Source organism: Myotis myotis, unplaced genomic scaffold, assembly GCF_014108235.1.
Source record: "Myotis myotis isolate mMyoMyo1 unplaced genomic scaffold, mMyoMyo1.p scaffold_m19_p_56, whole genome shotgun sequence".
NCBI lineage: Eukaryota > Metazoa > Chordata > Mammalia > Chiroptera > Vespertilionidae > Myotis > Myotis myotis.
Window position 1 is genome coordinate 555,945 of NW_023416364.1, and position 27,469 is coordinate 583,413.

The window sequence follows — 27,469 nt, forward strand, 5'->3', positions numbered from 1 at the left end:
GTCAGGCACGTCTCACTTGCTTATTCTGCTGATTCCTCACCTCGGGACACACCCCTCCACCCTCACCCCGTCTCCCAGTTTCCTCCCCAGCCATAGCTTCCCTTTCCTGGGCCCCCTGAACGGCAATGCCAGATGGCTCTGTCCTGGTCCTCCCCCCACTCCCCACCCCCCCACCCCCCACCCCAGATCAGCGGCCATTGTCACTGGTGTGAGTGCCGCGGGCTCTGAGCCAAGGCTGGGGCGCCCGGGGCTGGCGTAGCGAGGAGGGGGGGGCTAATGCGGGCAGCAGTGAGCGCGGCACACACACTCTTCCTCCCCTGGTCCCGCGGTCGCCAAAGCCCTTCGGAAGGCTCCTTAGCATGTTTCCAATCACTGTGAACAGGAACCTTATTGTGAAGTTTAATTCCTTCGCTGCCTGACTCAGCCTCCCAGCCCTGGAGCTCCCCTGGGCCTCAAACTCCATTAGACCCCAAATCTCCACCGCGGAGGGAGTGGTGCCTGTGTGCACGTGTGTGTGTATGTATGCGCGCGCGTGTGCACATGTGTGCGCGCGTGTGCGTGCGTGCGTGCGTGCGTGTGTGTGTGTGTGTGTGTGATGTCTGTGGGCCTGAGCCGCAGGCGCCCAGCACCCTCACCTCCTGAAGGTGGATTTAACCCCATGGCTCAGCAGGGACAGGACCGGGGCCCGGCGGCCAGCAGGCTCCCCGTCGGCTGGAGGAGAGACAGGAGCAGCTTCCGGCCTGTTTTCATCTTGGACACCCGATGCTGGGTCCGCACTACCTTCTGTTACTGAGCCACCATCTAAAAGGCACACTTCCTTTTGTTTTTTTAATCCTCATCCGAGGATATGTTTTTATTGGAGAGAGAGGGAGGGAGAGAGAGAGAGAGAGAGAGGTCAGTTGCCTCCCGTAGGTGCCCCGACTGGGAATCAGCCCACATCTAGGTGTGTGCCCGGCCGGGCATCGAACCTGCAGCCCCCGGCTGCCCGTGCTGACGCCCCGCCAGCCCAGCCGCCGTGCTGGGCAAGGCCATATTATCACGTTCCCTCGACGGCAGGTCGGCTGTGGCCTCAGAGCCGCACAGGCAGAGCCGGGCCAGGTTCCGAGCGGGCGGCATGCGTTTCCCAGGCTGCCCCGCGGACGGCGAGCTGGGCTTGTGTTGTTTTCTTCCTCCGCCTTTCGGGGTGCGGCCCTCTTCCTGTTCCTCTGCCTGCTCAGAACCAAGGGGTTCCGTGGGGCCCGCTCCCGGGTCCCCCGCACCCTCGGCCTCTCTCGTTGCTCCGGCCGCAGTCAGAGGGCCCGGCTGCCCGGGGACAGTCCAGGGCGCGGCTGGACTCGGCTTTGCTGCTGAAGAATTCACCCCCTGTCCTCGGAGCTTTGGAAGTGGGGCTCATTTCTCAGAGTGCTGCTAGCCCACGGGGATGGACCCCTGAATCTGCGTGTCCTGCTCAGAGAGGGAGAGAAGCCAGTGTGGCCGGGCAGGACGGCGCCTGGCGGCCCCCTGCGGCCTCCTCCTCCTCCTCCTCCTCCTCCTCCTCCTCCTCCTCCTCCTCCTCCTCCTCCTCCTCCTCCTCCTCCTCGCAGGCCGGGCGCCAGGAGGGAGCTGAGTTATGCAGCTGCAGGCCGCCCCGAGGGCTCCCTTCAGTTCCCACAAAGCTATTGAAGTGCTTATTTCCTCCTGAGGAGACACAAACAGATGCAAACTTCTGTAAACACTTTAGAAACGAATCCAGCGGGTTGGCCTCTCAGCGGTGCTCAGTGGCCGACAGAAAAATGTCTAATTAGTGCAAGTGGGAAGAACGGGCCCTGGACCCCGTCCATCGCCCCCACGGCTCCTTTCCAAGCAGCTCAAAGGGCCTTTGTCCGCCGGGTCACCCTCTCTCGGGCTTTTGTGCTCGGATCTGTGGAGAGTGGGGGGCGGGGCAGAGACGCCGCCGTGTCGCTCGGAGCCCGGCATGTCCAGTGTCGCTCGGAGCCCGGCGTGTCCAGGAGGAACCGTGGAGTCCGCGGCCTGGTCTCGGTGTGGCGAGCGGGGCCCATGGGCCAGGCCGTGGGGAAGGGGGCCTCCGCCCTTGTTCTCGGCGTCCAGCGACTGGCTCCTCCGAGGGGGTGGACGGAACGAGGTGTTAAAAACTGCAGGTGCAGACATTTCCTGGGATGAGCCTTCGAGGTGTCGGCGTGACTTTCATTCCCTTTTTACCCCATTGACCCCCCCCCGACACTCACTTAGGGGAGCGTCTCTGCTCCTCGCTGTTTCGTCACGCACGGCAGCGGGAGCGGGAGTTGCCTTTTCCCCTGTTTTCCTTCGTGCTCCCTGTCATTCGCTCGCCCCGCGAGGAGCCGGGCTCCGTGCTGAGCGTCCCCCGCATCTCCCTGAGCCTGAAGCAGCCACCCGACGTCAGGAAACCTGGGTTTTCACCCCAAGGAAGGGAAGCAGCGTCTCCAGGAGCTGCCTGCACACCCGTGTGCCTCCTCACAGCAGCCAGGAGTGGGGGCAGCTCCGACGTCACCGCAGGGGAGCGGACACACAGTGTGGTCCACCCACCACGGAACGTTCTCCCATCACAGACGGCAGCAGGCGGGGCCCTGGGGGAATTCGCTCAGTGAAATAATCCCGACACAACGATGAGCACCCTGAGATTTCGCTCCTATGAGGCACCTGGGGAAGCCAAACTCATAGAAACGGAAGCAAAATGGTGGTTTCCAGGGGCTGGAGAGAGAGGGACCAGGGAGCCATTAGCGAGTTTAAAGGGGTTTTTTGGTTTGTTTGTTTTAAATATATATTTATTGATCTCAGAGAGGAGGGGAGAGGGAGAGAGAGAGAGAAACATCCATGATGAGAGAGACTCACTGATCGGCTGCCTCCTGCACGCCCCACACTGGGGATCGAGCCACAACCCTGGCATGTGCCCTTGACCAGAATCAAACCCGGGGCCCTTCAGTCCACAGGCGGATGCTCTGTCCACTGAGCCACACCGGCCGGGGCCAGTTTAGATTCTATATTTGCGGATGAAAAGTTCTGGTTCAGATCCACAGCCGTGTGACTACACTCAACACCACTGACCTGGACACTTACAATGGGCAGGAGGGTAAATGCTATTGTTTTGACCACAATAATGATAATAATAATAATAATAAATCTATAATACTAAAAGTGTAATATGCTAATTAGACCGGACAGCTGAACAACCTTCCAGACGTCATTCTGGATGAAGCCACAGTGGCGGGGGCCTAGGCAGAGGTGGTTAAGGGCGATCAGGCAGGCAGGCGAGTGGTTAGGGGCGATCAGGCAGGCAGGTGAGCAGTTGGAAGCCAGCAGTCCTGGATTGTGAGAGGGATGTCCGACTGCCTGTTTAGGTGGGATCGGGCCTAAATGGGCAGTCAGACATCCCTCGAGGGGTCCCAGATTGGAGAGGGCACAGGCTGGGCTGAGGGACACCCTCCCCCCCAGTGCACGAATTTTGTGCACCAGACCTCTAGTTAATAATAACAAAAAGAGGAAAGAGAGACTTGAGCTCCTTCCTGACTCTGACCCTTTTGACTTTGTAACTTGGAAAGTCACAGAACCTCTCAGCCCCAGTTTCCTTATTTCACTTGGACTTTTTAGTGACAATAAAGTGAAATGAGATCATAGTGGTGGGAGCCGGAAGTTCTGCAGAAAGTGGCTGAGGCTGCTGTGCGCCCCGAGGAGGAAGTCCCCACCACCACCACCACCACCACCCCCAGACAGCTGGACAGACACAAAACCGTCCATTTCTTCTCCGTCCTTTTAACAAATCCTCACCCGAGGATCTGCTTGTTGATTTAGACCAGCGGTTCTCAACCTGTGGGTCCGACCCCTTTGGCGGTCGAACGACCCTTTCACAGGGGTCGCCTAAGACCATCCTGCACATCAGATATTTACATGACGATTCACCACAGCAGCAACATGACAGTGATGAAGCAGCAACGACAATAATGTTATGGTTGGGTCATAACAGGAGGAACTGTATTTAAAGGGCCAGAGGTTGAGAACCGCTGATTCAGAGAGAGAGGGAGAGAGAGGGGGAGGGAAAGAGTAACGTGGATGTGAGAGAGAAACATCCACCGCTGCCTCCTGCACGAGCCCAAACCGGGACTGAACCTGCAGCCTAGGCATGTGCCCTGACTGGGAACCGAACCCTCAACCTTTGGGCATCTGGAGCCGACGCGCCAACCAACTGAGCCAGGGCTATTTGCCATCTGTGAACTCACAGTCTGTGATGAGTTGTTGACATTTAAACCCTGGGTTCTTCGGGGGGTGGCTTGCTTGACACGCCCCAGGCTAAGTCTGCCGCCCCGAGGTCGTCAGGTGGTGTCAGTGGAAGGAACGGAGGCTCCAGCAAACGCAGAGACTGGGGTGCGTTTTCCTATGAAGACGCGCACGTAGCTCGAGGGGCCGCGCTGACGAGAAGGCGGGTTTGCGTTCCTGGATCTTCGGTCTGGTGTTGCCCATAAATCTGTTTCAGCTGCACCCTCCTTTCTGCTCCTCTCCGTCCTGTCACTGGCAAATTCTCTCTGTTTCTTCGCTCCGATTAATAGAGTTATTGTTTTCAAGCCAGGCCAGAGAGCCATGGAGCCTGCATAAGGCGGGTCCTTGTAGCATAGACGTGAACTGCCTGTGGGTGGGGAGATGGGGCCAAGGTCAGGGAGGTAGGTCAAGGTCAGGAAGGTGGTGTTAAGGTCGGAGGTGGGTCAAGGTCAGAGAGGTGTTGTTAAGGTCGGGGAGGTGGGGTCAAGGTTGGGGAGGTGGGGATCAAGGTCAGGGAGGTGGGTTAAGGTTGGGTCGGTGGGTCAAGGTTGGGGAGGTGGGGATCAAGGTCAAGTAGCGACATCACGGCTGCTTCAAAGGAAGCCACGGTCTCTCGGGCAGTGGGAATGGCGGGGTGCTTGGAGGATTGGACAAATGACACCTCCTCCCCCTCCTGGGCCCCGGAGGCGGAAAGAGCTTCCTCAGCAAAAGGCGTGGGCAGACGAGATCGCGTTTACCTCTAGTTCAGGTCAAGGCCGAGCTGGAAGAGAAAACTTTGTGCGCAGCACAGGGGTCTGCTCTGTGAGCCTGGGGAGTGTGTGGGCACCCCAACCCGTCACAGGAAGGGCGGGGCCAAGCGAACACCCCAGGTGGGCGGCTCTCCAGGTGAGACGGGTGTGCACGGGAATCCTGCTGCCTCGGTCGGCTCCTTCCCGAGAGAGAGGGCCGCCAGGTCCTTCCCCCATGTGCCAGCCGGACGGTCAGCCGCCCCTGGGCCAGGGCCCGGGCAGAAAGGAGTGACATGGCGGAGAGGAGGGGTGGGAAACAGGGTGTGTTCCATGTTCACCTGTGGTGTGAGGAAACACGCCTATCACGTGTGTAATTCAGGAATGCGTGGGGAAAGGGAGGGAAGGAGTATTGTCATTCCCGCAGCTGGACTGGCCTTTGCCTGATGTTTTTTCTTCGGCCCAGTTGCCTAATACAGACTCTCTCTCTCTCTCTCTCTCTCTCTCTCTCTCTCTCTCTCTCCCCCCCTCTTTCCTCCCTCCCTTCCTTTCGTTACTCCTCACCCCAAGGGTGTCCCCCATTGATTTTTAGAGAAAACAGAACAGAGGGTGAGGGACAGAGAGAAACATGGATGTGAGGGGACACATCTGTTGGTTGCCTCCCGCACACGCCCCGACCACCGGGGTGAGAGATGGAGCCTGCACACCAGGTACGTGCCCTTGACTGGAATTGAACCCGGGACCCTTCAGTCCCCGGGCCGACACTCTATCCACTGAGCCTCACCAGCCAGGTGCAATGCTCCTGTTTGATAAAAAAAACACCCCAAAGACCAGGCTTGTTCCCGGCCTTCTTCTCTGGGGCAGGTGCCACGTCTCTCGGGCTCACTGTGTCCCTGCATGACCTCCAGGTGTCCTTGAAGGCCGCCATCCTCGACGGGGACGGTGCCACGGCGGCAGCCGTCCTGTTCCTGAGCGACCGGCTCCTCTACGGGCTCGACGCGTCCCGCCCGCTCCTGCGGGTCGCCAAGGCGCTGCACCGGCGGTGGCCCAGCACGCCCCTGGCCCCGCAGCTGGTCATCCGCCAGGCCCGCGTGGCGCTCAACGCAGGTAGGCGCACCTGCCCGCCCGTCCTGGCCGACCTGACCCTGAGGATGGGGCCGCCCTGCCGCCCCTCCTGCCTGTCCCCCACTCCTCCCCTCCCACCCCTCCCCTGGCACAAAGACCTGCTTGCAGGGCCAGAGCGCAGAGAAAATCGTGCAAGGGTGGGAGCTAGTTGGAGCTTTTGTCTCCTCACAAAGCCGTCCGCTGCTCTCGGACAGAGGGCTGCATTGCTGCACTTTGAGAGGAGCCTGTGAGCAGCAGGTTAGAATTCTTCCTCCCTGGGCCCAGCTCCTTGCTGGAGGGCCCCCGACAAGCACACGGAGTACCCGAGGCTCCCGTCACACACACGGGACACGGGACACAGGACACAGGACATGGGACACGGGACACAGGACATGGGACATGGGATACAGGATATGGGATAAAGGACATGGGACATGGGACACAGGACATGGGACATGGGATACAGGACATGGGACATGGGATACAGGATATGGGATAAAGGACATGGGACATGGGATACAGGACATGGGACATGGGATACAGGACATGGGACATGGGATACAGGATATGGGATAAAGGACATGGGACATGGGACACAGGACATGGGACAAGGGATACAGGATATGGGATAAAGGACATGGGACATGGGATACAGGACATGGGACACAGGACATGGGACACGGGACATGGGCACTGCCCCCCAATTTGCTTAAAGCGCCTGTTCCCCTCCTGCCCCTGTGAGTGGAATGGAGAGGGAGGCTCGTCTGTGACTTCGGGGTAACGGAGGGCAGAGCGGAGGGGCCGGCCGGTGTGTGCAGTGGGTCCCCTCCACAGGCTCAGTCAGTCTTTAATTCCCGACAACATGAGGATTAGAAACATGCGGCCGCCGCTCTCCTGTCCATGAGTGAAAGAATCGAGGACCATGGGAGCTGCCCCACCAGAGACAAGGCTGGCTGAGGCTGAGGCTGTGGCTGTGGCTGTGGCTGTGGCTGAGGCTGTGGCTGAGGCTGAGGCTGAGGCTGAGGCTGTGGCTGTGGCTGTGGCTGAGGCTGTGGCTGTGGCTGAGGCTGTGGCTGTGGCTGAGGCTGAGGCTGTGGCTGTGGCTGAGGCTGTGGCTGTGGCTGTGGCTGTGGCTGAGGCTGTGGCTGAGGCTGAGGCTCTTGTCTGGATAACCCTGGTCTCTGGGAGGTTGATGCCTGCACCTTGGTGTCTTGGACAAGGAGCTGCCCTCACCACAGCCCCGGGGACACTGCTGCAGCGAGGGCCGAGCTCCCGGGCCCTCCGTCCCCGTGCACAGCTGGCATCCGTGTGCCCCTCCCCCCTTATTTACTCACGAGAGGGGTTGTGGGACAGCATTGACCTTGGGGAGAGTCCCTTCCTTTCCGTGTCCTGCTCTGGGGCATTTTATAGCCTGTGGGTCTGAGGGACCCCGAGGACCAAGGTCCCTGCGATGGCAGCAGGTGGCTGTGGCGCGTGGGGAGAGCCCTGTGGGGACACAGCTGGTGTGGCACCTTCGTGTGGGGTGCATGGCGCTGCTGTGGGCGGTGGGGATGGGGTTGGGGATAGGGGTGGGGTTTCGTGGGGTGGGGACCCATGGGGTGGGGTCCCCTGGGGTGGGGTTCCATGGGGTGGGGTCCCGTGGGGTGGGGTCCCGTGGGGTGGGGTGGGGTCCTGTGGGGTGGGGTTTCTTGGGGTGGGGTTTCTTGGGGTGGGGTTCCGTGGGATGGGGTTTCTTGGGGTGGGGTTCCGTGGGATGGGGTTCCATGGGATGGGGTCCCGTGGGGTGGGGTCCCGTGGGGTGGGGTGGGGTTCTGTGGGGTGGGGTCCCGTGGGTGGGGTCCCGTGGGGTGGGGTTCCATGGGGGTGAGTTCCAGTGGGGAGTAGATGCGTTGACAGCTTTGCTTTACGCAGCCTAACTTTTTGCCTTTTTAAAAAATATATATTTTTATTGATTTCAGAGAGGAAGCGAGAGGGAGAGAGAGAGAGAAACACCAATGATGAGAGAGAATCATGGATCGGCTGCCTCCTGCACGCCCCCCACTGGGGATGGAGCCCACAACCCAGGCCTGTGTCCTGACCCCCTGACTGGGAGTCGAACCGTGACCTCCTAGTTCATAGGTCGACACTCACCGCTGAGCCACGCAGACCGAGATAACTTTTGCTTTTGTTTGTTGTTTGGTTCTGCTGTCCTGTCTCTGAGGAGCTGTGCTCCATGGGGAACTGTCTGGTGATGCCAGCGTGGGGGCCCCGGAGCAGGGCCCACAGGCCGTGTCCGGGGTGAGAGTCCCATCTTACGCCCCAACAGGTGGGGCTGTTTTGCCTGAAGGACACTCAGAGGGGCCCCGAGAGGCACAGCCAGCCCTTGGTGCTCATGTGCAAACGTCTGCCCGAAAGTCTCTGGAGCCGCCACCGGCCTGGGCTGCCTCGTCCTGGAGGGACCGGGAGGAGCTATCCCGGCTGCAGGCTCCGCCCTCGGCCTCGGACCCCGTGCAGAGGGGGAGTCATGCATTGTCACGGCGACAGGGCTCAGTGCCATGAGAGGGAACGGCGGGTCCTCCTGTTGTCCCCGGGACCCGCCTTCCTGGCGTCCAACCGAAACACCCCCAGAGGCCAGTGGTCAGTGTGTGGGCGTCGGGCCAGAGGCGCCACCCTGACCCGCCCAGTTCCCGGAAACTCAGAGTCACGCCTCTCCCCGCAGTGAAAGCTCCCGCCAGCTCCCTCTGCACGGAAGCTGACACACAAGGACCTTCCCCCGTCACAGATACAGTGACTTAGACGTCCAAGCGCCCGAGACCCGGCAGGCTCAGTCAGAGCAGCAGACGCAGAAACACATGATCCGGTCCCAGGGAAGGGCCAGCCCCGCTCTGTGCGGGGCAGAGACAGAGCCGTGGGTGTGAGACACCTGCAGAAGCTGGACCCTCCGAGGTCTGCACAGCCCCAGCTGCCCGCCCTGTGACAGGGAGGCCTGCGAGCTGCCCCCGCCTTGGGTGGGAGCCAAAAAAAATCCCCCAAAGGAAGCAAAACCTCACGTCTTTGCCGAACGTGTGTGTGGAGCCTGAGTGTGCCCGCTCCACGGGAATCCCCACCAAACAGCTCAGGGTGGAGTGTCCAGGGCCCGGCAGGGCGCGTGCAAACCTGGGCTCCAGAGAAGTGCGCACCGGGCCCCGGGGGACCGCCCGCCAGGGCGCCTGAGGTCACAGTCCACAAGCAGCACGCGAGGGCACAGCACGGACACAGTCAGGAAGCAGGCGCCCCAAACCCGGAAAGGACAGAAATACACCCAAGAAACACGCGGCCTAAAAGTCGTCTGCTCAGCCAGGCCGGCGCTGCTCACTGGCTGAGCCTCGGCCTAGGAACCAGGAGGTCACGGTTCAACGCCCGGTCAGGGCACAGGCCCCGGCTGCGGGCTCGATCCCCAGTGTGGGGCTTGCAGGAGGCAGCCGGTCCATGATTCCCTCTTGTCATTGATGTTTCCTCTCGCTTAGTCTCTGAAATCAATAAAAATATGTATTTTTAAATAGTCTGCTTAAAGCACAGGGCAGCGCGGGGAGCGAGCATGAAGGTACTGGTTGGGTCCCAGCAGGTCAGGACAGTTTAGCTGGAGGAGGAGGGAAGACACGCGAGGCCCAGCCCGTGGTGAGGGGCTGGCAGGTCCCCCCGCAGAACGGCGTGTGTGACCTGCTTCGGGGACAGAGCGTAGCGCCAGGTGGGCACCTTGTGCGGTGGAACCAAGGCCGGGGGGCGGGCCTTAGCGACAGTCACATCCGAGCCGGGGTTGAGGAGGGCGGCCGGAGCCTTACAGAGATTCAGGACGAACAAATTCCAGACCAGAATGATGCAAACACACAGACTGCAGGGCAGACTGGCCGGGCACGTTCGAGGGTCCGTCAGGAGACCATGGTGCCCAAGGCAGACAGAGCAAAAGTCACTTCGAGGCGTCCCAGGGGCCGGTCACAGAGGGCGTGGAGGAGGGGCGGATGGGACAGTCAGTGATCGCGTTTCCGCTTACGGAGAAACAGCCGCTGCAGGTGGGGCCCCTCCCACGTGGCGGGAACCGACACGGTGAGAAGTTTAGAAAGAACCTCCCACGCCCTAAGAGCCCTTCCTGGAGCAGGTCCTGCAGCAGCCCTGCTCGCCCGCCAGCTGTCCAGTCCTCACGCGGAGGTCGGATCCGTGCTGTGTCCTCATGTGCGACCCTGACCGCATGTCAGACACGAGCCGCCCCACCCCCCGACTCCTGAGAACCGGCCATCCTTCCCCTCTCGCACGCGCTGACGGTGTTGGTGTCAGACGTGGACACGGAGCGCTTCCCCGCGGCCGTGGCCCTGCCGTGGCGTGTCAGGGTGGACTGTGTGTAAAGCGTGTGCGCAGAGCTGACCGTGAGGCATCCGTGTGCTTCTTTTCAGGGAAACTGTTAAAAGCCGAGGTCATCCTGAGCAGTTTGATCAGCAACAAGGGAGCAACAGGTGAGGGCGCCCAGTCTCCCCGCGCCTCCGCCCTCAGGCCTCCAGGCTGTGGCTGAATGACCCGATATTTTTTAATGTATGCGCTTAATCCTGACCCGAGGATAAGTTTTTTAAATTGATGGTAGGGAGAGAGGAAGGGAGAGAAAAAAACATCGACGTGAGAGAGAAGCATCGATCAGGTTGCCTCCTGCACGCGCCCAGACTGGGGATCGAACCCACAACCCGGGCATGTCTCCTGACCAGAATCGAACCCACAACCTTTTGGGGGTACGGGATGACACTCCAACCAACTGAGCGCCGGGCCAGGCGGATACTGAATCCCACATGAAAGCAAGTAAGTCCCGGGGGCTGGGACACAAGTCGCTGAGCCTCCGGATGCTGGTCTGAATCCGGCCAGCAAGTGTCCGGCGAGTCGACGACAATTCGCAGCAGTTTACGCTCAGTCTGCTCGGCCAGGAGCCCAGGGCCTTCGAACTGGCGGGCGTTCCCAGCGAGAGGCAGTTTGAAGTACAAATACGGACCCCACACCCCTCAGCGTGGCCGCCCTCACCAGCATGCAGCATGCACGTTTCTCATCTGCTCACTGCACGCGTGCACCTGCATACATGCCCACACACATGCACACATGCCTGCACACAGAGACACACCTGCACATGTGCCCGCACACATGCCTGCGCACAGAGACACATGTGTATACATGCACATGTGTCCACACGTGCACACATGCCCGCGTGTGCAGAGATGTGTGTGCATGTGTACATGTGCCCTCACATGCACATATGCCTGTGCATGCAGAGAGACGCGCGTGTATACATGCACACGTACCCCCACGCATGCACACACAGTCGCACACACCGGGATTAGAAGCTGGGTGAACACAGAGGTGACATGGCAGACTAGTGAGGAGGGTGTCCCAGTGGGTCTGAGCGGGCGGCGTCCACACCTGCCTCCCCACCCCTTTGCTCATCCGTGACCCTCAGCGTGCGGGGCCTCTCCCCAGCCTTACCCTCCTCACGAGAGAAACCACCGCCACTCGCACTGCCCCGCTCCAGCCCCGTGGCAGCCTGGCCCTGCCGTGCTCCCAGACAGGCTCACGGGGGAGTCCTGGCCCTTCCCTGCCTCCGGTCCGTGTTTGGGTGGACGGGACCCGCCCGCCTCGCTCAGGACAGCCCACGGCCACGGGCGTCACCGTGGGCGAACTCCCCGCGGCCCTGCAGCAACAGGACTGCGCTGAGGCCGGGCAGGGGAAGCAGCCAGTCCCCTCGGAGCCAGGGAAGTGGGTCCCGCACAGAACGTGCCCTCTCAGCGGGGACGGAGGGGGAGGTGGCAAGGGAGGAGCCGTTCCTGGGCCTCCCCCCACGTGCAGACGAGGGGCCTCTCCATCTGTGTCCCGAGGGCTCCGGGGCCGCCATGGGCAGTGGGGTTTCACGCGTCCCTGTCCTGATTCGAGGCCTCCTTTATCGCAGGCTCCTGGCTCTACAGACACGAGAGCGACCGGGTCCTGGTGCAGTCCGTCTGCGTGCAGATCCGAGGGCAGATCCTGCAGAAGCTGGGTGCGCCCCCTTCCTCCCCTCTACCCGCCCCACGCACCGCCCCACGCCCCGCCCCATGCCCCCGCCTGCACGAGGTACAGGGTCTCATGTCCACCCGGCCCCTGTCCACCTGACCCCTGTCCATCTGGAGCTGAGGAAGCTCCTTTCTGTCGGTTTCAAGGCGTTTTCTCTCGAGGACACAGACCTAGCCCGTGTCCCTTTTCCAGGGATGTGGTATGAAGCAGCGGAGCTAATCCGGGCCTCGATTGTGGGGTACCTGACGCTTCCTCAGCCCGACAGGAAGGTGGGCCGTGCACGTGTCTCCTGTCCTGTTTGTCCTGCTGGTTCGCTCCTGCACACGATTCCGTGTGTCGCCTCTCAGGGCACCAGCGTGTGGGCATCACCCCGCCTGGGCTCAGGGCACCAGGGCAGAGACGGGGTCTGCTGTTTCCATATTGTCGTCACGCGGGAAGCGAGAGCAGGGCTGGGTCCCTGCCCGAGGCCTCGTGTGTGTGACTCCGGCTCGTTCCCCTTGGGCTCGTACCCGCAAGCCCGCAGCTGCAGCAGACACGGGCCTTGACCCCGGGCCAGGCCTCAGTACGGACACGCTTGCCGGACACCCAGCCGAGCCCCGCCAGCCAGCCGTGTGCTCCCGCTGGGTCCTGTCCTCAGGGGGCCAGGGCTCGGCCGCCAGTCCCTCCGGCATCCAATTCAGAAGCGTTTCTAGGGTCACGACAATGACAGTAACAATAAGCGATGGTTCGGGCGAGGGCTGGAGGCCCGGCCGGGCTGTGAGCTGCGCTGACGGGATTCTGCTTCCTCCCAGGGCATCTCCACCTCGCTGGGGATACTGGCCGACGTCTTCGTGGCCATGAGCGAGCACGACTACGAGAAGTTCAAAAACAACCCCCACGCAGCCTTGGTAACTGTCGCTTGACTCTCACTTGCCAATCCCGGTGCCAAGCGGCCGCCCCCGTAGACGGTCTGACCTGCGCTCCGCCTGGGAACTGGGGGTTGGGGGGGACAGCGCCTCCCCCTGGGGGGACATCGGGCTCCCAGTTCCCCCGCCACCTGGCGCTCTATCGTCCCAGCCCTGGCACGCTGTCTGTACTCGGACAGCGACGGGCGAGGGAACCCGCGACCTCCCCACAGTGATCAACGCTTGGAACCCCGTACGCCCACTTTCAAATTTTCACCAAACCCAGTGTCCACACCTGGGCCGCCTCAAGGGGCAGGAACTTTAAAACTTTCATCATCGTCGTCCAAACGTGGAGCCCCTGCCCTCAGCAAGGACGATTCCGAACAGTTACACGCGGTCACAGCTCAGGAAGGCCGTGTCTGCCTGTGACCCCGGGAGATCCTCCGAGCAGAACGCACCCGCCCCCCTCCCCTCCGCCCCCGTTAGAGAGGAGCGGCCGAGGCCCAGAGAGACACGAGGCGAGTGCATGGGCCGCCGCCAGGAGGCAGAGCCGGGTCTCCGGCTGAGCAGGGTCCCGCGGGGACAGAGACCTGCTCCCTGCCCTGCATGGGAATGCAGATTTTTAAAAATAGGTTTTTATTGATTTCAGAGAGGAAGGGAGAGGGAGAGAGAGAGAAACATCCATGATGAGAGATAATCATGGATCGGCTGCCTCCTGCACGCCCCACACTGGGGATGGAGCCTGCAACCCGGGCGTGTGCCCTGGACTGGAATCCAACCTGGGACCTTTCAGTCCACAGGCTGACGCCCCACATGGGGGATCCAGCCCACAACCCCGGCCTGTGCCCTGACCAGGAATCGAACCCTGACCTGGTTCATAGGTCAACGCTCAGCCACTGAGCCCCGCCGGCGGGGCGGAAAGTGAGACTTGGATACGATCCCCGATGTTGCCAATTCCGTTAAGTCCCGAGTGACGGCAGTCACGGCGCTCAGCGCTCTGCCGCCTGAGGACACGGCTGTTGGCAGCGACCGGAGTCAGAATCGTAGCTGCCACTCTTGCTGTCGGACAAACAGGGCGGGGCTCCGTCCCTCCTCCAGGGAAGGGGCCTCTGACGTCGCCCCGGCCCCCGGCCCTGCCACCAGCATCTTACCTGCGCTGATGTCTGATCCCCTCCCTCAGGCAGCTCCCTGTGCGTCCCTGTGCCTAACACAGAGCCTGATGCACAGAGCGCGCAGCACGTGTTTCTAGAATCAATGGGGAGCCCTGTTGCCACGAGACCATAAATGAAAGGGCTGAGGATGACTCGGAAGCCAGCCATTAACGTGGCTGCGAAGTGGGCCGAGTCCCTCCAGGGGGCCTGTGGGGAGGAAGCCGCTGGGCACCTGGGCCCTGCCCACGTGGCCGGGGGGGGGGGGGGGTGGAGGCTGAGTGTGGGGGGCGGCCCCTCTCTGGGCACAGCTCTGAACAGTTTGCTGGGGGCTGGGGCATCCCCGGGAATCTGGAAGAGAAGTGGGGGGCGGGGTGTCACAGTCTGTCTTTGGCTGATGGATGAACAACTGTGGGCACGGCCCATGGCCCCACTCTCTCCCAGGGCCTGACGCAGGACTGTGCCCACCGCCTGCTGTCGGCCGCCGAAGCCTGCAAGCTGGCTGCTGCCTTCAGCCCCTACACGCCCCTCTTCGTGCTCACGGCCATGGTGAGGAGGCGGGAGGGGCGGGTCTGGTCGGATAACACGGTCGGACGCTGTGCGGGAGGTTTATGGGGCGGGTGGTGACATCCTGGTGGGGGCTCCTTTAATCCAGCCGGAGGCCCCGACACCATCTGCTCCGGAGCAGTGTCCCCGGCACCTGGAATGACCCTCACAGCCTGCTGATTGATTGATTGATTGATTGATTGTTAATCCTCACCTGAGGACATTTTTCCCATTGATTTTTAGAGAGTGGAAGGGAGAGAGCGAGGGAAACATCGATGTGAGAGACACATGGATTGGTTGCCTCCTGCATGTGCCCCGACTGGGGCTGGGGATCGAACCTGCAACCCAGGTACGTGCCCCCGAGACCCTTCCATGTGCGGGCAGATGCTCTAACCATTGAGCATGCTGGCCGGGCCATAGGAGCCTTTTTAAAACACACCTTCCCGGGCCCCTCCCTCAACCCTGTACAGTGGGGTCTTGACTTATGAGTTTAATTCGTTCCATGACGGAGCTCGTAACTCAAATTACTCGTATGTCAAATCATAAAGTGAACGAGTGAGACGCGTGATGCTGGGCTGATGTGGCATTCACGGTGACGTTGGCTGCGCCAACTAGCGGTGGGGTATCTGAAGCTGGCTCGTAACCCGAATTTTAGCTCGCAACTCAAAGCAAAACATCGGCCGAGAGACGGCTCGTATCTCGAAAAACTCGTTAGTTGGGACACTCGTAAGTCGAGGCCCCACTGTATGTGCCAGTTGCTGGGATTCCCCGAACCCTGATTCTTGAAATACCCAGGGGGCTGAAGTGCACCGAGGGGTGTGGAAGCCACTCGCCTATCGTGTGGATTATTATTGAAAGAATAATGTGTAAACACAGAAGCCTTATTTGCATAGAGAAACTTTCATGTCCGACGTATGGACTCTTTGCTGAAATTAACAGCAACAACAAATGTAAGTAACACCTTTAATCAAAGAGTCTGAGGCTACGGGAGGAGTGGGTCATGGGCAGCTCTTAGCGGCCACTCAGACCTCCGGGCCCTCCTCCCCGTCACCAGAAAGGCCTCAGGTTCTTTTTATATATAAATACTAGAGGTCCGGTGCACGAAATCCACCCCCTCAGCCCAGCCTGCACCCCCTCCAATCTGGGTGCCGACATCCTGCAGTCAGACATCCCTCTCACAATCCTGGATCACTGGCTCCTAATCACTTACCTGCCTGCCTGGTCGCTCCTCACTGCCTCTGCATGCCGGCCTGGTTACCCCTAACTGCCCCCCTCTGCTGACCTGGTCGCTCCAAACTGCCCCCCCCCCGCCAGCCTAGTCACCCCTCACTGGCCCCCCTGCCAGCCTAATCGCCCCCAACTGCCCCCCTCTGCTGGTCTGGTCACTCCAAACTGCCCCCCACTGGTCTGGTCACCCCTTACCGCCCCCTTGCCAGCCTGGTCACCCCCAACTGGCCCCCCTGCTGGCCTGGTCACCCCTAATTGCCCCCCTACTGACTTAATTGCCCCCAACTGCCCCACTTGATGGCCTGGTCACCCCTAACTTCCCCCCCCCACTGGCCTGGTCACCCCTAAATGCCCCCCTGCTGGCCTGATCACCCCTCACTGCCTCTGCATGCCAGCCTGATTGACCCCCTGCCAGCCTAGTTGCCCCCAACTGCTCCCTCCCTGCCAGCCTGGTCACCCCTAACTGCACCCCCTGCCGGCCTGGTCACCCCTCACTAACCCCCCTGCCGGTCTGATCATAGGCAGCCATCTTGTGAGGGCATGAGGGTTAATTTGCATATCACCTCTTTATTATATAAGACTAGAGGACTGGTGCACAAAAATTTGTGCACTCGGGGGGGGAGGGGGGGTCCCTCAGCCCTGCCTGTGCCCTCTCGCAGTCTGGGACCCCTCGGGAGATGACGGCCTGCTCCCAGGTGGCAGAGGGTAGGCCCAATCCCTAAGTGCAGCCCCTGGTCGGGCTCAGAACAGGGCCGATTAGGGAGTTGGGGCGCTGCCCCCTGTCATGCACAGAGCAGGGCAGATCGGGAGGTTGTGATGCCACCCTCAGTCACGCTCAGGGTAGGGCTGATTGGGGGGTTGAGGCACCGCCCCCTGTCACACTCAAGGCAGGGTTGATGAGGAGGTTGCAGCGCCACCCCCTGTCACACACAGAGCCGCAGGGCAATCAGCGGGTTTGGGCGCTGCCCCCTGTCACGCTGATCCCGGTGCCAGGAGGCCTCGCGGCTCCGCTGATCCCGGTGCTGGGAGGCATATTACCCTTTTACTATATAGGATAGAGGCCTGGTGCACAGGTGGGAGCCGGCTGGTTTGCCCTGAAGGGTGTCCTGGATCAGGGTGGGGGTCCCCACTGGGGTGCCTGGCCAGCCTGGATGAGGGGATGATGGCTGTTTGCAGCTGGTCACACCCCCTTCAGGGTGGGGGTACCCACTGGGGTGCCTGGCCAGTCTGGGTGAGGGGCTGAGGGCTGTTTTCAGGCTGGCGGGTGACTGAAGCTCCCAACCGCTCCTTTCTTTCTTTTTCTTTTTTTATTCTGGGCCAGCTTTAGCTCTGGCTCCAGCTCTTAGGCCTCAGCTGCTGAAAGCAGGTATCTGGTTTGTTTGGGTTCTATAATCGAAACACTGTTTCAACTCCAGCTCTGAGATCCCGGCTGGCTGAAAGCAGGTTTCTGGGATTTTGTTTAGATTCTATATTTGTAACAATGTTTCAAACTGCAAGCTCAGAGGCCGGCAGGGGCAGGCGGGGAACGTTGGCTTCCTCCGTCACTGAAGCAAGCAAGCCTCATGTTTGCTTCAAGCTGCCTGGCTGCTGGCCACCATCTTGGCTGGCAGTTAATTTGCATATCGTCCTGATTAGCCAATGGGAAGGGTAGCGGAGGTACGGCTAATTACCATGTTTCTCTTTTATTAGATAGGATAATGTCATGGATGTCAGAGAGGAAGGAGAGAGAGGGAGAGAAATATCAATGATGACAGTCATTGATCGGCTGCCTCCTGCACGCCCCCCACCGGAAATGGAGCCTGAAACCCGGGCCTGTGCCCTGACTAGGAATCGAACTCTGACCTCTTGGTTCACAGGTCAACGCTCAACCGCTGAGCCCCGCCGGCCGGACAAGACCTCAGGGTCTTACTTCCACGTTCGATTGTGTATTTTCCGCCGAGTGCCCGTGGCCCACGCGCGGGGTCCTACATCACAGTGTTTACTTTTCCACAGCATTTCTCACCACTGTCCTCTGGGAATGAGAGGTTTTCCCGTGTCACCTCCAGTTTCCAACTCCATGTCGCCCTTTGTGTTTGGTGTTTTCCCAGAATATCCGGGGCACCTGCCTGCTGTCCTACACCAGCGCCAGCGCCTGTCCCCCCGGGATGCGGGCGGCATATCTGGGCGACGCCAGAGAGGCCTTTGAAATCGGCCTCCTCACCCGGCGCGGGGACGAGCCGGTGCCCGGGAGGCAGGAGCTGCACAGCTTCCTCAGGGCCGCGCTCGGCCTCTGCACGGTGCACCGCCGGCTCCACGGGGACACGGGGCCGGGCCGCGCCGCCCGCCGGCTCTGCCGCGAGGCCATGGGGAAGCTGTACACCTTCGGCGCAGCAGCCGCAGCCCCGGAACGGGCAGCGCTCTCTGGGGAGATCATGCGTGGGATCGCGCAGGTGAAGGACCTGCTACAGGCTCAGAGCTTCCCGAGTTTGGAAGACGGGGCGTACGTCCCCGCAGGCTTCACATGCGGGCTGGACAGGCCCCTCCTGCTGGGGCGCGTGGACTTCCAGGCGGTCCTCCAGGCCCACGCCCAGCACCACACCTCGGTGTGTGGAGTGTTTGAAAGCATCTGTGGAAACAAGAAAAATGAACAGAAGGCTCCAGACACGGGCGTCTGCATCACGGCACTGAGCACGGACACACGGGGCACGGACTCCGTGAGTGCTGAGGGCGGGCCGTGTCTCCAAACAGGCAGGGGGCTGTCTCCCTCCCAGGCGGCTACGAGGAGTCTGGAGGCGCCCCAGCGGGCGGGGAGGAGGGACTGGATCCATTCGGACGCGTTCCCGGCCTCCCTGGACCCAGACGTGGAGACCGAGGCCGCGTTGCGAGGCCACGGCGGTGGGGACGCTGCTCCGAGTGGCAGCGGGAGCTCCAGTCCCTGGAGCAGGCTGTCCGGGTGCAGCTCCTCCTCCAGCTGGGAGGAGGTGGACGCCCACATGGACAACAGGTCACCCCGCCGAGCGCCCGGCAGGGAACGCCCTGTGGACACTCGGGGGCCCGCTGCTGGGATGGGAGAGCCGGGCAGCCGTGGGGACAGTGCAGCTGTGCGTGCTCTGTCTTCGGAGCTTCGAGGCCTCTCTTTCCCAGCGCCCGAGGATGGCCCTTCCGAGTCCTCTCCCAGTCACACGCCCTTGGCCGCCTGCCCTCCTGGGAGCACCGTGGGCGATCACGTGGCCCCCGGGGCCGGGCTGGAGGAGGGAGGCCCAGAGGCAAGGCGGGCAGGCAGAGCCACGGGCCCCGGAGGCACCTCTGCCCACCCCGGGCCCTCACTGGGGTCTGCGTCTGGGTCTTCTGGTTCCCGTGGGCCCCAGAGCGCGGCCACACAGCCTTCGTTCCAAGCAGAAGAGACCTTGGAGATAACGGACGAGTTTCCAGCGGTCGGTGGCGATGCCGCACACAGGTCTGGAGAGGAGCCGGGAGCAGGACGCACACCAGGAGCAGGCCCTGCGTTTAAAGGGAGCCCCTCCAGGGGGACCCCAGAAGAAGCCGTCGAATCCCACGGAGTCCTGGGCGATTCTCTGGGCGCAAGCCCCGCGATGGCTCGTCACCCTGCCATGTCGCCGTGGCCCGTTCAATATCCCGAGTCAGGACACAGCGGGGGCCCCGTCCAAGAGGAGGAAGTGGACCCTGATGCCTCCACCGTGGACGAGGGGGGACAGCTGCTGGACCCCACCGGGCCACGGGGCTGCCCCAGGCCGTGCGCTCCGAGGCCGCCCCCTGCCTCCGGGAGCCAGGAGGCCTGCACCACCACGGAAGAGGGGAACCAGCCCGTCCAGCTCAGCCTCAGCGGCAGCGGCAGCTCTGGCTCCTCCTGGGGGAGCTGGTGGAGGCTGCCCACTGCGTCCAGGGGATCCTCCGAGGGGGGCGAGCCCTGGTCCTTCCTGAACTCCAGCGGGAGTTCCTTCGGGTCGTTGGCGGGAGAGACGCGGCAGGAGACGCTCGAGGCTTGCACACTGCAGCCCCATGACCTGGAACAGCTCCTGGCAGGCGTGACGCATGACTGGCTGCTCCAGAGGCTGAAGGGCACAGGAGTGTTCAGGCCCAGCCGCCTGCACCAGGCATATGGTAAGTACACAGCCTGTGGCAGGTGCATGGCCTGGGCGGTGGGTGCATAGCCCCGGAGGTGGGTGCATGGCCCCGGAGGTGGGTACATGGCCTGGGAGATGAGTGCATGGCCCCGGAGGTAGGTGCATGGCCCCGGAGGTGGGTGCATGGCCTGGGAGTTGGGTGCATGGCCTGGGAGGCGGGTACATGGCCTGGGAGGTGGGTGCATGGCCCCAGAGGTGGGTGCATGGCCTGGGAGGTGAGTGCATGGCCTGGGAGGTGGGTGCATGGCCTGGGAGGTGGGTGCATGGCCCCGGAGGTGGGTACATGGCCTGGGAGGTGGGTACATGGCCCCGGAGGTGGGTGCATGGCCCCGGAGGTGGGTGCATGGCCTGGGAGGTGAGTGCATGGCCTGGGAGGTGGGTGCATGGCCCTGGAGGTGGGTGCATGGCCCCGGAGGTGGGTACATGGCCTGGGAGGTGAGTGCATGGCCCGGGAGGTGGGTGCATGGCCCCGGAGGTGGGTGCATGGCCTGGGAGGTGAGTGCATGGCCCTGGAGGTGGGTGCATGGCCGCGGAGGTGGGTACATGGCCCCGGAGGTGGGTACATGGCCCCGGAGGTGGGTGCATGGCCCTGGAGGTGGGTGCATGGCCCTGGAGGTGGGTACATGGCCTGGGAGGTGGGTACATGGCCTGGGAGGTAGGTACATGGCCCCGGAAGTGGGTGCATGGCCCTGGAGGTGGGTGCATGGCCTGGGAGATGAGTGCATGGCCCCGGAGGTAGGTGCATGGCCCCGGAGGTGGGTGCATGGCCTGGGAGGTGGGTGCATGGCCTGGGAGGCGGGTACATGGCCTGGGAGGCGGGTACATGGCCTGGGAGGTGGGTGCATGGCCCCAGAGGTGGGTGCATGGCCTGGGAGATGAGTGCATGGCCCCGGAGGTAGGTGCATGGCCCCGGAGGTGGGTGCATGGCCTGGGAGGTGGGTGCATGGCCTGGGAGGCGGGTACATGGCCTGGGAGGCGGGTACATGGCCTGGGAGGTGGGTGCATGGCCCCGGAGGTGGGTGCATGGCCTGGGAGGTGAGTGCATGGCCCTGGAGGTGGGTGCATGGCCCCGGAGGTGGGTACATGGCCTGGGAGGTGAGTGCATGGCCTGGGAGGTGGGTGCATGGCCCTGGAGGTGGGTGCATGGCCCCGGAGGTGGGTACATGGCCTGGGAGGTGAGTGCATGGCCTGGGAGGTGGGTGCATGGCCCCGGAGGTGGGTGCATGGCCTGGGAGGTGAGTGCATGGCCCTGGAGGTGGGTGCATGGCCCCGGAGGTGGGTACATGGCCTGGGAGGTGAGTGCATGGCCTGGGAGGTGGGTGCATGGCCAGGGAGGTGGGTGCATGGCCAGGAGGCAGAAGCACCCTTGCAGAGCTGTGACCATACTTGAAGCTCAGGGGACTCCGTCCTGCTCTGTGAGTGTCCTGCGATGTGTCCGGCAGGGCTTCCCTGCCTCGGGCTGCTGGGCTCTAAGGTTCCCAGGATTAGACGCCCCCTTGGGCCACCTCGTATTGGGGACTCGCTATAGAACACACGGGGCCATCGGGAGGCAGGAACCCCGTGTTCCCCTTTTTTTTTTATAAATGCATTTTTATTGATTTCAGAGAGGAAGGGAAAGAGAAATAGAAACATCAACAATGAGAGCAAATCATTGGCCGCCTCCTGCACGCCCCCTACTGGGGGTCGAGCCCACAACCCGGGCCTGTGCCCTTGGCCAGGAATTGAACCAGGGACCCAGCAGTCCGCAGGGCGACACTCTACCCACTGAGTCAAACCAGCTGGGGCCATAGCCCCTCTCATTCCCATGAGCAGCCAGCTGACTCCTCTCAGCATCTCTCCACTCAGCTCCCAGGGCATAGAATCTACCAGTTAGACACCACCCTTCCGGGGGGCAGTGACTTTGCACCTGCCCTCCCCACCCCCCCAGAGGCTCTTGGCCAGATGTGCCCCCTCCCCCCCGCAATCAGCAGCTGCTTCCTGCTCAAAGGGCAGCCGGAGGTCACTTTCTGTACCGAGACTGGGAGGGTGCCCCCAGGCCACGCATCCAGGAGGGCTGCTACACGGTGGTGACACAGGAAGGAACAAAACAAGGTTCTTCTCTCGGCCGGGGACCCGTCATAAAGCCCAGACACTGACCAGCTACTGGAATGAACAAACCACACAGTCCGGCCAGCATGGCTCCGTGGCTGAGCGTCACCCTAGGACCCAGGAGGTCATGGCTCAATTCCCGGTCAGGGCACAGGCCCGGGTGGCAGGCCCGGTCCCCAGTGAGGGGCGTGCAGGAGGCAGCCGGTCCATGATTCCCTCTCATCCTGGATGTTTCCCTCTCTCTCTCTCCCTCTCCCTTCCTCTCTGAAATCAATAAAAGAAAATATTTTTAAAAACCCAACAAACTGCTACAAAGGGCATTTTATGAGAAAACGTGAGTTGCTAAGCAGTGGACTCTTGAGTAGTTCTCAGTCTTGGCACCCCACGGGAGCCCCTGGGGCTCAGTCCTAAACTTCCGAGGCCTCACCCCAGATTCCAATCTCATAGGCCGGGGTGTGGATCCAGGAATCAGCATGGTTTTCATTCCCCCAGTTTTACTGGGGAGTCACAGACATCCATCACTGTATGAGTTTGAGGTGGGCAGCATGGCAGTCTGCTCCTGTGTTCGGTGACATGATCAGAGGGTTCACTCACTCCACCCTCTCACGCAGACACAATAAATGGGAAAGAAAGACAAAATACAGAAGAAAAAGCTTCCTCCTTGTGATGAGAATCCGAGGGCTTCCTTTCCTAGCAGCTGCCCTGTGTGCCCGCAGCGGGGCCAGCGTCCGGGGACTGGCCCCTCTTACACTGAGCCTGCACCTTCTGGCCGTCTCCCTCCAGCCCCCCTCCCCCACTGGGAACCACCGTCTGACCTCTTTTTAAATTCCACGTAAAGGTGACATCACACAGTATCCCAAAATGCTGCGTTTCTCCCTCAAAGGGGTGCTTTCTTGCTGGCGCTGTTCTTCATTCTTTAAATATATTGATATAGGAGAGGAAGGAAGAGGGAAAGAGAGATAAAAACATCAATGATGAGAGAGAATCACTGATCTGCCGCCTCCTGCACGCCCCACACGAGATGGAGCCCAAAACCCCTGGCATGTGCCCTGACCAGGAATCAAACCGTGACCTCCTGGTTCATAGGTCGATGCTCAACCACTGAGCCACGCCAGCCAGGCTGTTCTTCATTCTTTAAGGTGAAGACGGTCCTTATTTTTTTCATATCTTTCCCTTTTCCATGTGAGTTCATATCTTTGTACAGTAGCTATATTTTCTCAAGTAATTGTGCTTTTCCAAATTAAGCAAAACAAGAAAGAGAAGATGAGGGGGTGCTTTAACACACAATCGAGGGGTCCTGGAATGCCTGGGACCTCTGAGGTAAGACATTGATGTATTTCTGTCCATAGCACCTGGCGTAGGTAGGAACCCATTACCTGGAGGCCTCAGGCCATCAGAAGAAGACCAAGCCTGTAGCACATATTCCAGGATGTCTCTGAGGTGTCTCTCTTTAGACCGGCTGGCGTGGCTCAGTGGTTGAGCATAGACCTAGGAACCAGGAGGTCGTGGTTCAATTCCCGGTCAGGGCACATAGCTGAGTTTCAGGCTAGATCCCTAGTAGAGGGCGTGCAGGCAGCAGCCGATCAATAATTCCCTCTCATCACTGATGTTTCTCTCCCTCCCCCTTCCTTCCTCTCTGAAATCAATAAAAATATATTTAAAAATAAGTAAATAGCCTTTTATTCTCCTCTCCTTTCGTCCTGAAACCCTGGCCTTACCTTCACGTTGCCGCCACAAACAAGAGTCTGGGAATCCAAGGCTAGTCTGCGTCTTATTTGTGAAGCCCTGCTTGTTAATTGCTCTTCGATGACTTTTTCTTCATCTCCTTGGAAGGGCTAACCTTTGAGAAACGTATACAGAAGCTGAAGACGTCAGATCAGCTGGATTGGGCCCTGAGCCACTTCCGCTGTGTTGGTAACTGTGCCATCCTAGGAAAATCAGATCCGCTTTCACCTGCTCTTCCTTTCACAGATGCTCTTTTGTTGAAATATTCCAAGAAGTCGGAGCTGTGGACGGCCCAGGAGACTGCTGTGTACCTGGGGGACTACCTGGAGGTGACGAAGAAGGGCAGACAGAGGAACGCCTTTTGGGTTCATTATCTCCATCAAGAAGAAACGCTGGGAAGGTAATGATCGCAGACATCGCCATCACTCATGTGAAAAGGGCTGCTCAGCCCGGCCGGCGGGGCTCAGTGGTTGGGCGTCGACTATGGCCCAGGAGGTCAGGGCACCTGCCCAGGTTGCAGGCTCGATCCCCAGTGTGGGGCGTGCAGGAGGCAGCTGATCAGTGATTCTCTCTCCTAATCAATGTTTCTCTCTCTCCCTCTCCCTTCCTCTCTGAAATCAATAAAAATATCCATTTTTTAAACCTCCTTGAGCGAGGATTTAAAAGGAATGTTTAAATGCTGGTAAAAAGTCCAGTTCAGTTCTGAAAGCCACACTCTGAGTAAACGAATGAGCCTGGGAAAAGGCAGGAGAGCCGTCTTAGGCCGGAGATGAGGCAGCCCAGGTGAGGGCCTGAGCATGGAGCCTGGGCACCTGCCCAGAGGACGGTGCAGGGAGGGGACGGGTTCGGAGACCCCAGCGTGGAGCCGGACGCCGGAAGGCCGCCTCCTCGGGGGGGTCACCTGGTGGTTCTGTCTAAACGGTAGGTACGTTGGGAAGGCGTATAAGGAGCCGAAGGCGCTGTGGCTGCACTTCTCTGACGTGGAGCGCCAGGCGACCGCCCAGCACTACGTGACGGAATTCAACAAGCGACTTTATGAGCAGCAGATCCCAACCCAGATCTTCTACGTCCCCTCCGCGGTGCTGCTGGTGAGATGGACGCAGGCAGGGCTTGGGGAGACGGGCCCATGGACGCCTCTTAGGTCAGATTTCTCTTTTTTAATATATTTTTATTGATTTCAGAGAGGAAGGGAGAGGGAGAGACAGAAACATCAATGATGAGCCCTGGCTGGTGTGGCTCAGTGAATAGAGGTTGGCCTGCACACTGAAGGGTCCCGGGTTCGATTTTGGTCAAGGGCACAGGCCCGGGTTTCAGGCGCTATTCCCAGCGTGGGGCGTGCAGGAGGCAGCCGATTCATGATTCTCTCCCATCATTGATTTTTTTTTTCTCTCTCTCTCTCCTTCTCCCTTCTTCTCTGAAATCATTAAAAATATATTTAAAAAAATAAAAAAGGAAACATCACAGCCCAAGTTTGACAGGAGCATTTCAGTGAAAGAACAATAACTGTAGGTTCTATGATATTCCATCAACGTTAGGCACCTCGCATGCAGATAAGGAAACCAGGTCTAGTCGCCATTCTCCTGACGGGCAAAGCCGAGGTTCACAGACCATCCACCCGTCCCCTCGCCCGTGCCCTCACCATACGCCACACGCCTCCCGCTTCTGTCTTTCAGATTTTAGAGGGCGAGGCGATAAAAGGGTGTGTCAGTGTGGAGCCTTACATACTGGGGGAGTTTGTGAAATTGTCCAATAACACGCAAGTGGTGAAGACCGAGTACAAAGCCACCGAATACGGCTTGGCTTACGGCCACTTTTCTTACGAGTTTTCCAACCACAGGGATGTCGTGGTAGATTTACAAGGTACGTGCAGGGGCTTACCCATCCTGTTTAGTGTTTGTACGTGTGAGGCTTCCCAGCTACCTCTGCCAACCACTCTTTAACAGATTGTGCAGTGCCTGCTTGCAATTAAATTAACCTATTTGAGCCCTGGCTGGTTTGGCTCAGTGGCTAGAGTGTCAGCCTGCAGACTGAAGGGTCCCGGGTTCAATTCTGGTCAAGGGCACATGCCCGTGTTGCAGGGCCCGGGCCGAGCACTGTGCTCTGTACAGTGTCTGCGCTCGCTAACTATTTCTCACACAAACGAAGATACACATTAACGACTGAGGCACCAAAGAAAGGTGTGAACCACGAAAGAAAGACCCAATCTGTGATTTTGGTCACAATGAGGGTGCGTTTTATTGCTCTCCGGTGCCTTGGAAACCATCCCTTGGGTATCGATCGGAGACGGATTTAACGATCCAATATTCAACTCTCCCTCAAGCCATCATTGGCGTGTAACACCCACTCGCTCAGCAGAACGTCATTACGCGGGCTCTCCGTGTTTTGTTAAGCACATAACTCTTTTTCTGGGACGCGTCCTGGGCGCCCAGAGGCCTCGTCCTCAGACGCGTGCTGCTCCGCAGGCTGGGTGACCGGTGACGGGAAGGGGCTGCTCTACCTGACGGACCCCCAGATCCACTCGCTGGGCCGCAGAGAGGTCACCACCAACTTCGGGAGACGGGGCATCTCCTACTTCTTCAACCACCAGCATGCGCAGTGCAACGAGATCTGCCGGCGTCTCTCCCTGACAAGACCGCCCACGGAGACGCGAAACCACTCGTAGGCTTTCTGGGGACGCGGCAGCCTCGAGAGCTGCTCACGGGGGCCAGGTCCCCCCCTCCAGGTGCGCAGGGGTCAGCGCAGCCTGGTCCCGGGGGCTGGGGGCCCGGGGCAGGGCTGGCCAAGGATGGCGAGAGGAACTGATGAGTCCATTTCAGCTTCACACTTGGACCCGTGCCAGACCCTGGGGTCTCCCTCCCTCTTCCACTTACCCCTCTCGGCCATCTCCCCCAATAAATGTCTGCACGTCTACCCCCTTCTTGGTATTTGCTTCTTAAGAACCCAAACTGACACGTTTATTAAAGAAATGGGGGGAAATCATCTTATTAACAAAATAAAGGGGGAAGTCATATTATAATATCAAATGATACTGAAAAAAATACTTATCATTTAAAATTATTTCGTAGTAAAAAAGCAAAAAAGCTCTTTGCATCCGGCTGGTGTGGCTCGGTGGTTGAGGGTCGACCTATGAACCAGGAGGTCAGGTTTGATCCCCGGTCAGGGCACAGGCCTGGGTTGTGGGCTCGATCCCCAGTGTGGGGTGTGCAGGAGGCAGCCGGTCACTGATTCTCTCTCATCCTTAATGTTTGTCTCCCTCTCCCTTCCTCTCTGAAATCAATAAAAAATATTTTTTAAAAAAAGCTCTTTGCAAACGAGGCATAATCGAATACTCTCTGAATTTGATTTAAAAGTTTTTAAAAATAGCAACACGATGACAGTGAAGCGATCGCAATACTGGAAAAAGAAATCACTCCAGCTCCTCGCAGGGGAATGACTGGCTCGCTGCGGGCACGTATGCATGGCCACGTGCAGGTCTCCCGGCTGCTGCTTTTCCTCGACCCCCCACTGCTGCCCTCCCCGCCTCTCCTCGGGCACTTCAGGTCCCGCCTCCCTCCCTGCACCAAAGCCTAGGGTCAGTGGCTGCAAATGAACCTCCT

General features: G+C 60.1%; 1 protein-coding gene across 2 annotated transcripts in view; it reads left to right on the forward strand.

Moving 5' to 3' along the window:
* ALPK1 (alpha kinase 1) overlaps window positions 1–26,990 on the forward strand; it is a 66,046-nt gene extending 39,056 nt beyond the window's left edge. Inside the window, exons 4-14 of one of the 2 annotated variants that reach the window (XM_036311561.1) lie at window positions 5,903–6,101; window positions 10,505–10,564; window positions 12,031–12,117; window positions 12,324–12,400; window positions 12,923–13,018; window positions 14,608–14,712; window positions 18,024–20,037; window positions 24,120–24,273; window positions 24,799–24,961; window positions 25,547–25,733; window positions 26,336–26,990. In XM_036311561.1, coding sequence (XP_036167454.1) covers window positions 5,903–6,101; window positions 10,505–10,564; window positions 12,031–12,117; window positions 12,324–12,400; window positions 12,923–13,018; window positions 14,608–14,712; window positions 18,024–20,037; window positions 24,120–24,273; window positions 24,799–24,961; window positions 25,547–25,733; window positions 26,336–26,535 — 3,342 coding nt within the window. In that variant the 3' untranslated portion in view covers window positions 26,536–26,990. Of the gene's footprint in view, window positions 1–5,902; window positions 6,102–10,504; window positions 10,565–12,030; window positions 12,118–12,323; window positions 12,401–12,922; window positions 13,019–14,607; window positions 14,713–18,023; window positions 20,038–24,119; window positions 24,274–24,798; window positions 24,962–25,546; window positions 25,734–26,335 lie in introns of those variants that run through there. The other variant, XM_036311562.1, reaches the window with a different exon arrangement.
* The last annotated feature ends 479 nt before the right edge of the window (window positions 26,991–27,469 follow it).